The sequence below is a fragment of the Sinocyclocheilus anshuiensis genome, unplaced genomic scaffold (genome assembly GCF_001515605.1).
Source record: "Sinocyclocheilus anshuiensis isolate Anshui unplaced genomic scaffold, SAMN03320099.WGS_v1.1 scaffold680, whole genome shotgun sequence".
Taxonomy (NCBI): Eukaryota; Metazoa; Chordata; class Actinopteri; order Cypriniformes; family Cyprinidae; genus Sinocyclocheilus; species Sinocyclocheilus anshuiensis.
This window is the reverse complement of record NW_015555783.1, coordinates 797,929-811,884: the sequence shown is the minus strand read 5'-3', so window position 1 is coordinate 811,884 and position 13,956 is coordinate 797,929. Positions and strand designations below refer to the sequence as shown.

Genomic DNA, 13,956 nt, shown 5'->3' with positions numbered 1-13,956 from the left:
GAGAGAGAGAGAGAGAGAGAGAGCGTGTGAGAGAGAGAGACAGAGAGAGAGAGCGAGAGAGAGAGAGAGAGAGTGTGTGTTAGTGAGAGAGAGAGAGAGAGAGAAAATAATGCAGAAAAAGAGAGTTATGACAACGTGCTGGAAAAAAATCTCTCAGATTTCATAGAAAACGCTTCCAGCCATTGGAACTTTCTCAGCTGACATCATCCTCTGCTAGCTAAATCTGAACCCATGGAGCACAAATTTCCAAAGTCTTAAAGTCCAAAGTGTGTTAATAAAGGTCATATTTGACGCTAATGTACTGTATATGGAGAATTCAAAATCCAGATTTCCTCGCTCATGATACAGACGGCTAATCGGCCTCACGTGGTTTTCAAAGACCAGGTTCTGCATCTGGTTTGTATATTTTAAATTTCCTAGTCTTTTGATTTTGAGTCCTGCCCCACAGCCATGGATTATTACACCAGATAAGTACAATTGCCTCTGAGGTCAAATTAACAAGCATCACATCGTCATTTTTCTGTAATCTCCAGTCATATCTAAGAGGGAAATGAAAACCGTGGACCCTGTTCTTCGCTAGATGACTCTTGTCCAGTAAAGTTACAAACGCAATGCAATTACATCCTCATTTCCCCAGCAAAGAAATTAAGCAGAAGAATTTTTGCAAGAGTCCCCCCTCCCTAAAGTTCATTTCCCATGACCTCCACATGTGTCCAAGAGCGTTTCTCAGCTCTGCTCTGCAGGCAGGAAATGCACCGATGTCAAAGGTCGAGGCAATGCCTACGACAACAGAGACTTTAATTACAGTCAAACTGTCTTGTAAACAAACACACAACCAGAGACACATTTAGACGCACAACATCTAAATCTTCACTCATAAACAGCCCAGTCTGCAGTAACAGATCATACAAATGTTAGTCCTGCCCAATGCATTCCATCCATATATTTATTTTCAGTTATTTAAAATCATTGATTACAGATTTCACACTATGCATCACTATGATTTTTCTTCACATAGAGCTGGAATGTGCAATAAACTGCTTGCAGGTTAAAGAAAACTGGAAAAACTTATATTAAAATATTAGCTGACTCTTTTTCTCTTCATTCCACATATTCTTTAAATCCAATGAAAGAACAAACACACATGCATAACATTTACTTTCCTATCGGACTCAAATATCTACACCTACTGTATAACTGGGAAATTTCTACAAAACATTTTCATAGTTCTTCCCATGTCCTCACTTTCTATCTGTCAGCCTTCTGCAAAATCCCTTTACTAACAAAAGCCAGTTCCTCAATGACATCATCCTCCAGGAAGTGACATCATTCATTTTGATGGGAAAACAACAGCACATCTGTCAGTACATATTAGAAATTTCCACGAAATTGCCACTCTTAAAGCATTACATCCATGCATTTGATCAAATTCAAAATCTGTATAGTAAAAGATGTTCAAAAACAATATAAAAAAATTACAAAGTCATGTAACCGAACTCTCAAACTCTCCTTCAGCTCTTTATTCCCATCCTCTTGATTGCACACCATTGTAAAAATTGCAAAAAACAAAAAGTTATAAAATGGAAGTTACAAAGAAATACTTCCTTAATTTACAACACGAGCATATCCATGTCTTTAAAGTTTGAGTTCAACAATGAACTAAACCACGGAAATAACAGAGATCAAACCCAAAGCCAATAAGTCTTTCAGTGCTTACGGTGTACCTTCGGTCAGGCGGTCGGCTGTGCGCATCGCCATCCATCCCTGCAGTGGCCTGCACGGCTCTGAAATCCCTGGCACTGTAGGACAGAAAGCAAACACTACTGACTCAAGGCACAGCCTTAAGGGAGTGCTGCTGACAGATGGAGACTAGACGAGTCAGTTCTGCAGAAGGTGGTGCATCCCTTCCCATCATGCATGGTTGGCTTGTTGAAAAAACAAACGTCTTGGTTTTGAACCAGTCTAAGCTGGCATGCTGGTCTGTGGGCTGGTTTTAGAAGGGCATTGGCCACTTTTGATCTGGTCCAGCTTGGAGACCAGCTTAAACCAGGTAAGACCAGCAAACCAGTTTAGGCTCTTTCGGCAGGGCGTGTAGAGGTATTTTCCCATGGAGGGAGGATCTTTACAGGCAGTCAACACTTTATTTAGTCACTACAAATAGGAGGATTTTGAAATATAACTCATGATCAATGACAGCAAAAGACTTTATTATTATCATTATTATTATTTTAACTAATTCTAGTGATATGATTTTGTTCGAACATGCTACTGTATTACCAGAGTTCAAATCCCGCTTTAACATAGTTTTTATTTTATAAGCCGCACAAACTTGCAAAAGAACTTAACAGCCAGTGATCACCCTGAATTTGTCATATGGAAAATGACAACTCTGACTATTTGATAACTTCATTTTGTATTCAACATGTAGCTAAAGATTAAATAGGCATGATGCTCAATTACACACAAACTTTGCATGGCTGTCAACTGTCCAGAAAAGTCAAAATCATCACTTAAGCCCTAGCTTGACAATGTACTAGGCTATTCCTTTATTCGACAGACTATGTCTAACATGACTTCTAAAAAAAAAAAAAAAAGGTACAGATTTTTACTGAATTAGCCAGTATGACTTGCATTCAAGGCAACTCAAATTTGAAAGCCAACTCTACATATATGTACCAATTCCTTTTGTGTTTCAGGAATAAAAAAAAAAATTCATAATAGTTTGAATAGAAATGACACTTGATCGCACACAATGCTTTTTGGATTGCTGTCAAGAAATCAAAGTCATCAAGTCTTCTGAAGCTCTAGAATAGCTTGACAAAAAATTCATTTTGAGGTAAACTATACCTTTAATCATCATAATAGACTACCATGAATTAAAAACATTTGTTTCAAATAAATTAGCAATGATTTGCTTTCAAGGCTACTCAAGTTCGAATTCCGATTCGACATACATATATTTTTATAAAATGTGACCTTGGAGCACAAAACCAGTCACAAGTCGCTGGGGTATATTTGTAGCAATAGCCAACAATACATTGTATGGGTCAAAATTATCGATTGTTCTTCTATGCCAAAAATCATTAGGATATTAAGTAAAGATCATGTTCCATGAAGATATTTTTTTAATTTCCTACCGTAAATATAACTTTTTTTTTTTACTTTTTTTTTTGTACTTAATTTTTGATTAGTAATAGGCCTATGCATTGCCAAGAACTTCATTTGGACAATTTTAAAGGCGATTTTCTCACTATTTAGATTTTTTTGCACCCTTAGATTTCAGATTTTGAAATAGCCTAGTTGTATCTCAGCCAAATATTGTCCTATCCTAACAAACCATACATCAATGGAAATCTTATTTATTCAGCTTTGACCCAAATTGACCCTTATGACTGCATGGTTTTGGGGTCACAAATGTCAAAATAATCATCTAAGTTTTCTGGAGGTCTACAAGATCATGACAAGATTGCATTTGTGGTCAAATATTGCTTTAATCAAAATGACAGATTACCTCTAACATGATCGGGTGGGAACAATTTAGTTTTTAACAAATTAGCCGGTAAGATTTGCGTTCCAGGCGACTCGGGTTCGAATCCCAAGCAAACCAAGCAAAACAGCAAATAAACTTGACAGTAGGTGATGGCTAGGAAGAAAATGTGACGTTTTATCCATAAATCCTTTTGTTTTTCACGAGTAAATGAGTCATAATAGTTTGAATGAGCATGACGCCTCAAACTTACCTTGATCGCCCTTGAACTTTCGCTCGGCTGTCAGCTGTCATCAGTCTCGCTAGCAATACGGCAAAACAGCATCATCAACAACAACTCCAGCAGGTTTTGTCTTGACTTAAACCACTGCTTATAGGTCCCTGCATCACTTCTGTCCCGTTGTTGTTACCCCCTTAAAATTCTGCAACTCCCACCATATTTTCCAGAGTCCAGCCCCTGTCAACAGACGCTCCTCTGTTCCTATTCAACCGAGAGGAGACGGCAGCCCCGCATATTCAAGTCATGACACGATGATTTGCAGTCTCTGCCAGCCCTCCCATCCTCACACTGGATTCATCGACTGTTCACACTCCGGTTTGACGGTGGAATGCGAATTTACATGTCGCCCCCGACCAGAAAAGTCTCAACAAATCAGTGAATGTGCTAAAATCCCACGTAACGCCAAGCGAGAGAGCTCCGTTTGTTTGTGAGGGGAGACTTCCAGATTGAAAACTTCTCAAACGCTGCATAATTCACGTAAATACGATCTGGATGCATTAGGAAAATGTTGACAGACATGCCAAATGATGATCATTTTAGTACATTCTCTCGGCTATAGAGGATTTTAGATATACAGTTCACTAACAAGTCTACTACTGGCAAAATACCGACATCTAGTGATAAAAGTGATCAGTACATGATTTTTCCCAGAAAAAAGAGAAGGGAAAAGAAGGCATTTCTGTTATTTACTCAACTTAAAGGGGTCATATGATGCGATTTCAAGTTTTCCTTTCTCTTACAACAGAACAGCAATGCATTTTATGGACGACCGTTTCGTGAACCTAGGAGAGGAGGTAATTCTGACTTTGCTATGACAATCTGGCACTTCTGAATCAGCTACTGTTTTGTTATTAGTTTAAGTATTTGCTATTGACTGTTCAAATGCGGAGTTTTGCGCATCGTGTGTGTGTGCGCGAGCGAGCGAGAGAGAGAGAGAGAGAGATGCAGTACAGTACATGTACAGTATTTGAAAAATAATGTGTTTTTTGAACATTAACGCATGTCAACATATTCTGTTATACCAAATACACCAAATAATTATCTTTAAAAAAGCATCATATGACCCCTTTAATGTAGTCCATAAGCGTATGCTGTCACACAGATCTAAGGAGGAGAGTTTCTGAAGAATATTCACACATATATTTTCCTTACGATAATGATAGTTGAAGACATAGCCTATTCGAAGACTATTTTGTCACTAATCAACTCTCAAAAAGTTGCCTTTAGTGTGTTGCACTTGTCCAGTCGTGGTGTTGTTGTTTTGTTTTGTTTTTTCTTCCTTCAGATTTAGAGCAAAATGGCGCCAAAATACACGACAAACTATGAAAATAATTCCCTTTAGGTCTAAATACGTGTGTTATTCGCAAGTATCTAATTTTTGGTCGACGTCAAGTCTCAATTCAATTGCTTATGAGTCTCAAATCATTTTGTTTCCGAGTCAAGTCTCGTGTTTTCATCTCCGATTAACCACAGCACGCCACATTAACCACACACTAACTAAGTTAAACTATTTGACCAATTAATTTAACTCAACAACAGACCAGCATCATGGGAGGATGTACTTTTCTTTTTCTGAAATTGGTGAACATAACAAACTCTGACAACAACATGTGGTGACAATTTTAAAACATTTTAAAGTTTTAAAATGTCAAATAGCCTACAAAAAGTTAAATTATACCTTTACATAATTTGACAAAATTACAGATGAAAATGGCACACAAAACTCATATTTCATAGGGTTTCTTTGGTAAACAAGCATTCTAAAATAAAATATAAATAATATAAAAATAAGTAGCCTATATAAATAAATATGCAAAGGTTTTTTTATGTTATTGCAAGTTATTTAGAGAATTATAGATTTAAACATTAAAAATTACTGTTTTTATAATGGATTTTCAGAATCTGGCACAAGAGTAAAAATGGCTTTTTGATAAAGGCATGATAAAAGGTTCCCAAGGCAATGTGTCCTAACATGAACATTTTTTTAATAAAACTTAACCTCTGGGACACAGGCTAATAGTGACTAATATCAATAAACATCTCCATAACTCATAGATGCGCAGCTTTTCCAAAGGTTTTGTTTTTTTGTACAAAACTGAAATTTTGGCCATTTAGGCCAAAATCTAACTTTGCACATCACATTCAGCTAAAGATTATCATTGAATAACTTAAATTTGGGTCTGTTCCTTACATAAAGCTACTGTATGGGTTCAAATGACATATACATTTATGCTTTTATACTTTTACAGTCTTCAAATGAAAATTGGCAAGTATATAAAACAAGAACGTAGATCTAGAAGGTAAATCACATAATTAAAAAAAAAAACGATTGTAGGCTTGTTTTTATGTCATTTCTTTAATACACCAATTGCATCAACAATTTATCACTAGAAAACGGCATATGAAAAGATTCCAGTGAAAATTACAAAGTTAATGTCAGTCAGAAAATGCTGACATTCTGTGTGGCGTTAATAAACTGCAGCCCGCTGTTCGGTGAAGTGGTGCTGGGAACGGAGGTGTTGGAGACGGTGCAGTAGAACAGCTCTGCTCCGTGTGAACAGTCCTGAGGGAAGAGTACCATCATGATCAAACCGATAATCATCACGAAAACACCTGCCGCCAGGATGATGCTGGGGATGAGGTTTTCACCACAAAACCAGCGGCCGTCCGAGAGCTTCAGGAAACAGGCGGCGGGGAAGATGAACATGAGGGGTATGGCGCTCAAAACCCCCTGAGGAGAGACACAGAAACACAACATTTACACACATCTCTGAATGACTGACTGCTGCTTCATTGATGTTGATGAATCAACAGGAAAACTCACATTCAGTTCCAGTACAATACCCAGACAGTCATAAGAGAGCGATATGGCAGTTGCCGCTGATACGATCACCAAGGTAATGATGACATGCGTGGTGTTACTGAGCTCTCCTTTAAAAAACACATTAGAGATCACCTGGAAAAAATATTGACAACATCAAGAAACAACCAACTTTAAAGAAAGCTAATTAAATACTAGAACAAGCCTTTTTAGTACGTCACACTTTAAAATGTAAAAAACATTGCATACGGTTGACAGGATGACTGTAAATGCATACAAGAAGCTCTGAAAAATTAAATCAAGAGTCTACAGATTTTGACTATTTGTTGCACCAAGTTAAAGGAGGATATTAAATGCCTTTCAGTTTTTATTTTTAATAAATAATAAAAAGTGTTAAAACCAGAGTACTACTTCACATTATTATGTGTTATTTTAGTATAGTTTTTATTTTTTATATTTTCCAGGTTAATTTGAATTTTGGTTAGTTTTAGTAATTTTGTTGTGTGTTTTTGTCATTTTTATACTTTTATGTTTATTTATTTTGTTTTATTTAGGTTCTATTATTTTGGTTTTAATTTTTACTGAATGAAAAGGAGAAATGTTGCCTTAGCAACTAGCTGAAATACAAATAGTCTACATTTGTTTATATACTGTACATTTTATTTCAGTTAACGTTTATTTTACTTTACGATTTTTTCAATGGTTTTATGTTAGTTTCAATTAACTATAATAACTCATAAGCGTTCAATTAATTTAGTATTTAAGTTTACAAATTTTATTTTTATATATCAAACAAATATATATATAAAATCAGTGTCCCCAATACTGCTGCAATTCCCATCACAACAAGTATTGTAGAGATCAGTATATTTATGATGGAAAATCCACTTAAAGGTTGATCAAGGCCATGATCAGATTTTCATTTCAGGACATTTTTCAAGCTTTCAAGTAGTCAAAAGTGCCCCAGTTGAAGAATCACCCATTCTGTATATACAGTAAAAGCTTCAATTATCTTACCTCACGGGTTACAAAGCACTCCAGAGGGAACGTGGTGATTATACTGACGCCATAGCAGAATCGACCGAATGTAGCCAAGTTATCATTCCTGCAGTAGTTCTCGAATATATCACCTTGGACAAGTAACACAACAGGAAAACATGCAATTCTTTGCGTGCTTTTTGTACCATATGGCACAGATTTATCAAAGTAATAAGTGCAGATATTGTGACATTATTTACAGCAATTTACCTTGTGTATAACCAGTAAAAGTCACATAACCTGCAGCAGCAAAGACAACACTGACCAGTAAAGCTGAACCCACAGATACATGAGTGACAAGAGACCAGCTGCTCAGTGTGGGCTCCCGCAGCGACCCGTAGATCATAAAGCTGTTGTGGTGGCAGATAAAAGCTGGAAAATATGAAACATGTCAAAGTTTGGATTGAAAAAGGTACTTTAATTGAAATATGTTTACTGAAAGTAAAACCTCACCGAAAGACATGATGGCAACTGCCTGAATTGCATTCCACCGTGCAAACACCCATGCATCATCTGACGCAGGTCTGTGGGTGAAATAAAAATGTAGTTATTCATTTTAGAAATAACTATTTTTGATGTTTGTGCATGACTATGCAGACACCACTGCCAGGGTGTTTTGAGTGTTCTTACAGGGTTTCTGTAAGTTTTATGAAGGTAAATTTAAGACTTTTTAAGACCTCTTTAAGACCAATTTAAGAAAATGTAAGGGATTAATTAAAAGAAACACAGGACTTCAATATGTTCTCTAAATGTAAATGTATAAGGAGAATACAATGATGGGAAAACAAGTTTTCATACCCCATTGATAGATATTTGTTCTTGTTTTAAAGCATAAACTCACTTAATTTATAAAAAAAAAAAACACTTCATATCTTCATTTTGTATCTCAAATAATTGTATTTTGATTTAAGGATATTTAGATATTTGTATTGGAATACAAGTTTAAAATACTGACAGAAATTTTTTGTTTGTTTGTTTGTTTTTTAAAGTGCACACAACATTTAATGCCATGACTTTATGAATTTAAGACTTTCTGCTCCATTTTAAAGTGTCCCTATTATGGGTAATGAAAGGTTCATATTTTGGTTTCAGGAGTCCCCAACAACAGGTTGACATGCATGTTTAAAACTTTGCAGGGTGTTTTCATTCACTTAGAGCTGTGTTACACACTGCATGAAAGGTCATTTTCAAAAATCCAAAATAGGGGCACTTTAAGACATGTTAAGGCCTTAATTTGTGGAAAGCAATTTTTTGAATGTTTTTAAGACATGCAGAAACTCTGTTTTTAGCATGTCTTAGAGTCAAGACAGCCACATTTCCAAGTCTCTATGATATTTAGGTCTCTAGAAACTGTATTGTACTGATTTTTTGCCTATTTTTTTATCAGCTCGGTGAAAAATCAAACATTCAATCTGGGTTTCACAAGGGTTAGGGATTTGCTTCATCATACATCACAAAATATGTGTGTATTGTTTCACTGCATTGTGACACTATGTACATGCCTTGTTATACTAAGGCCAAAAATATGATGGAAAGTCAAATAAGAAAATTAAGCTCAGTGAGATAATTTCTCAGAAATGAGTGTTTAAAGGGTAAATCATTATCCTGAGCTGCGGTCGGCAAACATCAGCATATGGTGGATGGTGTGAATGAATGCACACAGACGGAGAGAGAGATTTTATACATCTGTGGTCCTAGTGTCGCTGCTCTCACAACCACTGTGATGAGGATGGCAAGAGTCAAAAGCATGGACAATAAAGATACCTGGAACAAAGGAAGGGAGAGGGTTCATTACTGTCAGTTTTAACCTATAAAGCTTGCTGTTTCATCCTTGATTGTTACATTTCTAAGGCCTCTAAATGATCAACATGATAAAAACTTGTGCTGAAATACATGTACACAATCTACTACATGCCTTCTGTTGTCTGATTGATAGTTTAGACATTTTTTCCAAGTAAAAGTCATTTTAGTACAGTTGTACAAATGTCCACCTTCAGCTCGTGCTTCACATATCTTGAGTTCAATCTTTACTGAAATTTTTACTGATTTTTATGAAGTAAAGATAAGATGAATAACTTTTATATAGTAATATTTCAAGATGAACACCTACTAGACTAAAGGAACGTAAGTTTACTTTATTATTCATGTCATCCAGACCCATGTGATGTTATTTTTCTGTGAAGCACAACAATGACTTGGCTTCAAATAACTTGGAATGTAGCACACAGGTCATATGGACTATTTTTTATGAAGCATTTATTATCCTTTTTCGTCTATTTTAAAAGCCCAACATAATCAGACAAGGTGACTGTTGTATGAAAAACCTGTCTATAGAAAAAAACAGACATGAGAGTAAGTAAATAACAGCTAAATGACAGGTGAAATTATTGGGTGAAATATTAATTTAAAGCCACAGATCACAAATGATTATATTGAAAAAAAAAAAAAACCTGGTAGAAGTAGGTAATACTCAACCTTTCCCAGCTTTGCTATATCTCTATAGAGAGACAGCGGGAGTGTAAACAGAAGAGTGGACATCATTATTACGAAATGTCTCTCTGTAAGAATGTTTCCGGGACCAACTGGAAAAACAAAGAGCACAAATGTCAGGTTTATGCTTTTATCAGAAGTAAGAATATGGCATCTATACCCAAGATGAATGAATTTAATTTGGACAAGTCATGTGTTTATTGTACTATGACAACATGCTGTAACTTTTCAGAAACATATAAGGCAAACAAAATTTCATATGCTTTTACAGTACATAAAAGTCTTAAAGGCATAGCAGCAAAAAATAAATTGTCATGATAACTAAATTATGACTTTTTAGTGCAAATAGACCTCTGGGAAAATAAAAAATAAAAATGTAATACTATGACCTCTTTTAAAAGTATGTAATAATAACCAGCTCACCTCCTTGAATTCTCATAAACACTTTGGTCAGTGTATCACCTGTGATGATGTTGTAGCTGATCATCGCTATATGGGACACAATAAAGGCAAAAAAAGATCTATTCTTCAAAATCTCACTTCACCTCACAATATTTATTCAATAAAAGGTAAGGATAGATAGGAGATGTCTGTGATTATTACCAATGAATGGGTAAAGAAACTGTAGAGCCGACACGATCAAATATCCTATCTGGCCAAATGTGCTTTGAACCAGAGACTGATAACTGTGAGTCCCAGACAGATTCCCTCCTCTGACCAGCAGGATGATGGAGTAATCTGCCGAAAGAAAAAAGAATACATTTCTCCACATTTAAACACACGCCTTTTTTTTTTTAACTTACTTATATACATATATAAAGTAAAACAAAATGCTCTTAGACATTTATTTACTATGCTCCTAGACAGTACTGTGTAAAATACTTCATGCATTGCTTACAAAGAAAGCACAACAGTCTTTCTGTGAAACAAAAATACAAACATAGGGTGGAATATCTGAGCTGCTCTTTTTCATGGTGAGGAAAGCATTACAAAATATATTTATGGTGAAATATTATGGAGATTAACTGTCAAAGAGACAAAAGTGCCATAAAACTATCATAGCACCACAAAACTATCACAAAGTTGTCCATATGAATAGGTTACATTTTTCTATGCATTTTCATTTTAATACAAATTATTGCCTAAACTTTATTCTTGTTTAGGCTTCCTTTGTAACAATGCATGCAAGTGTTTTAACACATTACTTTGATCTAAATGCAGTTAACGGCTCATGCACATTTGCAGTGCATACCTGTGATGAAGGCAACCAGAATAAGCAGCAGGAGACCCATTGGGAGGCCGGCCTGACTCAAGGAATACGGCAAACCTTGATTAATGAAACCAAGAGATCAGAGATGTGGAGGATGTGAAATAGATAAAAAATGTGACAACTAGCCCCAGTCTCCCCTACAGGAAAAAAGATCTGATGACTAACAATTTTTTTTTCTGATCAGGCAGGTGATAGAGCACAAAAATAGCTACTGACAAGAATGCATACATTATATATTTATTGCTGACCTTTTCTGGACCCTAAGATATATCATAGGACCAGAAAAAATATTTGTTATTTTTTTCCTGCAGCAGAAGCATGTGAACTGACTGTGGCTGTTCTACAGTCATATGATCCTGCACCGCGTGAAATCTAAGCCCCTTCTCACATCTACTGACCTAGTAAAATACGCACAAATGTGACTAATAAGAAACTAATGAACATAATAGCATCCAAACATCATCAAGCATGCTTTCGACTCGAAGAACAGATTTGATTTTCTATACAGATATTGCACTGACTATTGCAAACTATCCTGTTTGATTTAAAAAAAGTAAAGGACAATCAACCAAAATATCAAAAAATATACACTGGCAGCCAAGAGTTTGTACAGTTATACATACTATATATAAGTATACAGCCTAGTGGGAAAGTATTAAACAAATCCATTGTACACTATATTTTAGATAATAAAGTATCACTGGACATTCTCTTAACCAACTTTATGAGAAACACTTACAGTATTAAAGGAGTTCACATGCACACATGATGATGCTTTTCCCTCAACATCCCCTACAACTAATCAATTTAAAATAATATAAATAAATTTTGTAACAAAATTTAAGCATGCATTTTTCAACATGTTTTAAGTTTAAGAGGAACATATATTTTGTTCAGTCTGCATGCCTGTATGTATTTACTCAGTTTAAAATGATACTATTTTTTAGAAGCATCGATAACAAAACATTACCTATGATTCCAGATCCTATAATGGAATTGATGAAATTAAATGAGGCAGAGGATATCGAACTAGTTCCACTTTTCCCCATGTCCTTATGTGAAGACAATAAACAATACCTGTCACCGTCCATCTGTAAAAGACAGAAACTCACATCACAGGCATGTTCAATATATCTCAATATATCGATTACTTGTGAATGATCAATAAACATGCAAACACACCTGTTGAACTGTACCGCTTTCTTCTCTTCTGTGGTTCTCCAACACCCCTTCTGAGATGTTCTGCTGCACTAGATGGATGTTCCCCATGTCATGGACTCGAGCAGCAGTAAAAGTGCTCCACCTGATTCATTCAGTCCACCCACAGAATAAAAATACGCCTCTTACTGCTGCGATTTAGCATCGGCTGCAGGCTGTTTGAAAAGCTGTTTCTACATGAAGAGCTTAATCTGTGTTTGACACAAAGCCTGTTAAACCGTATTATAGCTGCTAGATTAACATTTGCTCAACATTCTCACTTTATTGGGAAATAGTGGAAAGTAACTGAACTCGATTCAAATGCACATGGGCTAGATAGATAGATAGATAGATAGATAGATAGATAGATATAGATAAACAGACAGACAGATGTTCATGATGAACATTAGGTCTATAAAGACACAAACAGGGATGCAAACATAGCTATATGCCATATGTGCTGTAGTTTACACAGACAGACACAGTGTGTGCCCTGCAGATTGTCGAGTGCTGCTGAGCAACGACCCGATCCAATGACGTCTGGATGATCCTTGAGCAAGTGTCCACAATCTGCGTGAGAAAACATATAACAATTCACAATTTAGATACAGTAGATACATCAGTTATGTGCATTGAGTTATTTTGTTATATTATATATTATGTCATTAAAGTTTATGACATAATTTTAGTAGTCGTGGTTCATGGATAGGCCCATTTTGATTATCTTAACTTTGGACCTTGCTTTTTTTTTTACCATCTGCATTGCTATCAGTGGTTATTAGTATTTTAAGAATTTAAATAGTTCAGTTAGGCTGGTAAATTGAACAATATTTGATCATATATCTTGTGAAATATAAATAAACTGTTTTATGTTGTCTTACATACTGTTATGAAATGTAAATTAACACTACAAGTCAAAAGTTTAGACACCCTGACTGAATTTATATTTCTCAAATATGCTAAAAAACCGTTTCTGCTAAATGATTCAAGTTGAAGTTATTCCTGAAGATAAATATCAATTGTGGATTTTTAAAGCATTTTTAATGGATGAGTGGACCAAATAGTGAAATAAAAACATTGAATTCTGGCAGCCAGTTTCTTTCTTTCTTTCGTTACATGTAACATTTGTGTAGATAATAAAACCTAAGTGAAAAAAGTGCACTTCCATAATGTACTTAAAATGCTCTATTTTCACCTACTTAATATTCATAAACTCAGTCTCAGGCATAGTAGGATTGGTGATTTCGCACTGAGTCTAATGAATAACCCGAAGCGCACATCTCCGTGGTCTCAAGCACTTCGCTTTTTGATCAGTCTTCTGCGATTATTTTTTCTCTCGCCGAAAATCCCTTGGAGTTTACATAGGATTAATT

The 13,956-nt window shown here is 35.5% G+C and overlaps 2 protein-coding genes across 4 annotated transcripts in view; both read right to left on the bottom strand.

Moving 5' to 3' along the window:
- LOC107674769 (cordon-bleu protein-like 1) overlaps positions 1 to 4,084 on the bottom strand; it is a 66,773-nt gene extending 62,689 nt beyond the window's left edge. The window contains exons 1-2 of one of the 3 annotated variants that reach the window (XM_016468865.1): positions 3,741 to 4,084; positions 1,718 to 1,799 (exon numbers count right to left, since the gene is read on the bottom strand). In XM_016468865.1, coding sequence (XP_016324351.1) covers positions 1,718 to 1,758 — 41 coding nt within the window. In that variant the 5' untranslated portion in view covers positions 1,759 to 1,799; positions 3,741 to 4,084. The remainder of the gene's footprint in view (positions 1 to 1,717; positions 1,800 to 3,740) is intronic. The other 2 variants (XM_016468864.1, XM_016468866.1) reach the window with 2 other exon arrangements.
- A 2,029-nt stretch (positions 4,085 to 6,113) lies between these two features.
- On the bottom strand, positions 6,114 to 12,705 carry slc38a11 (solute carrier family 38 member 11). The gene is made up of 12 exons (XM_016468856.1): positions 12,569 to 12,705; positions 12,357 to 12,477; positions 11,369 to 11,443; positions 10,720 to 10,854; positions 10,540 to 10,605; positions 10,102 to 10,208; positions 9,311 to 9,390; positions 8,080 to 8,150; positions 7,837 to 7,998; positions 7,606 to 7,718; positions 6,592 to 6,723; positions 6,114 to 6,498 (listed from the first exon to the last, which is right to left on the bottom strand). The coding sequence occupies exons 1-12, from the start codon at positions 12,653 to 12,655 to the stop codon at positions 6,208 to 6,210; spliced, it is 1,440 nt and encodes a 479-aa protein (XP_016324342.1). The 5' UTR covers positions 12,656 to 12,705; the 3' UTR covers positions 6,114 to 6,207.
- Between the last annotated feature and the right edge of the window lie 1,251 nt (positions 12,706 to 13,956).

Coding starts and splice junctions, on each gene's coding strand:
- slc38a11 (XM_016468856.1), bottom strand. CDS start 12,655: ATGGGGAACATCCATCTAGTGCAGCAGAACATCTCAGAAGGGGTGTTG. Junction 11,444..12,356: donor TATAGGATCTGGAATCATAG/GTAATGTTTTGT, acceptor TCATTAATCAAG/GTTTGCCGTATTCCTTGAGT. Junction 7,999..8,079: donor AGTTGCCATCATGTCTTTCG/GTGAGGTTTTAC, acceptor CATATTTTCCAG/CTTTTATCTGCCACCACAAC.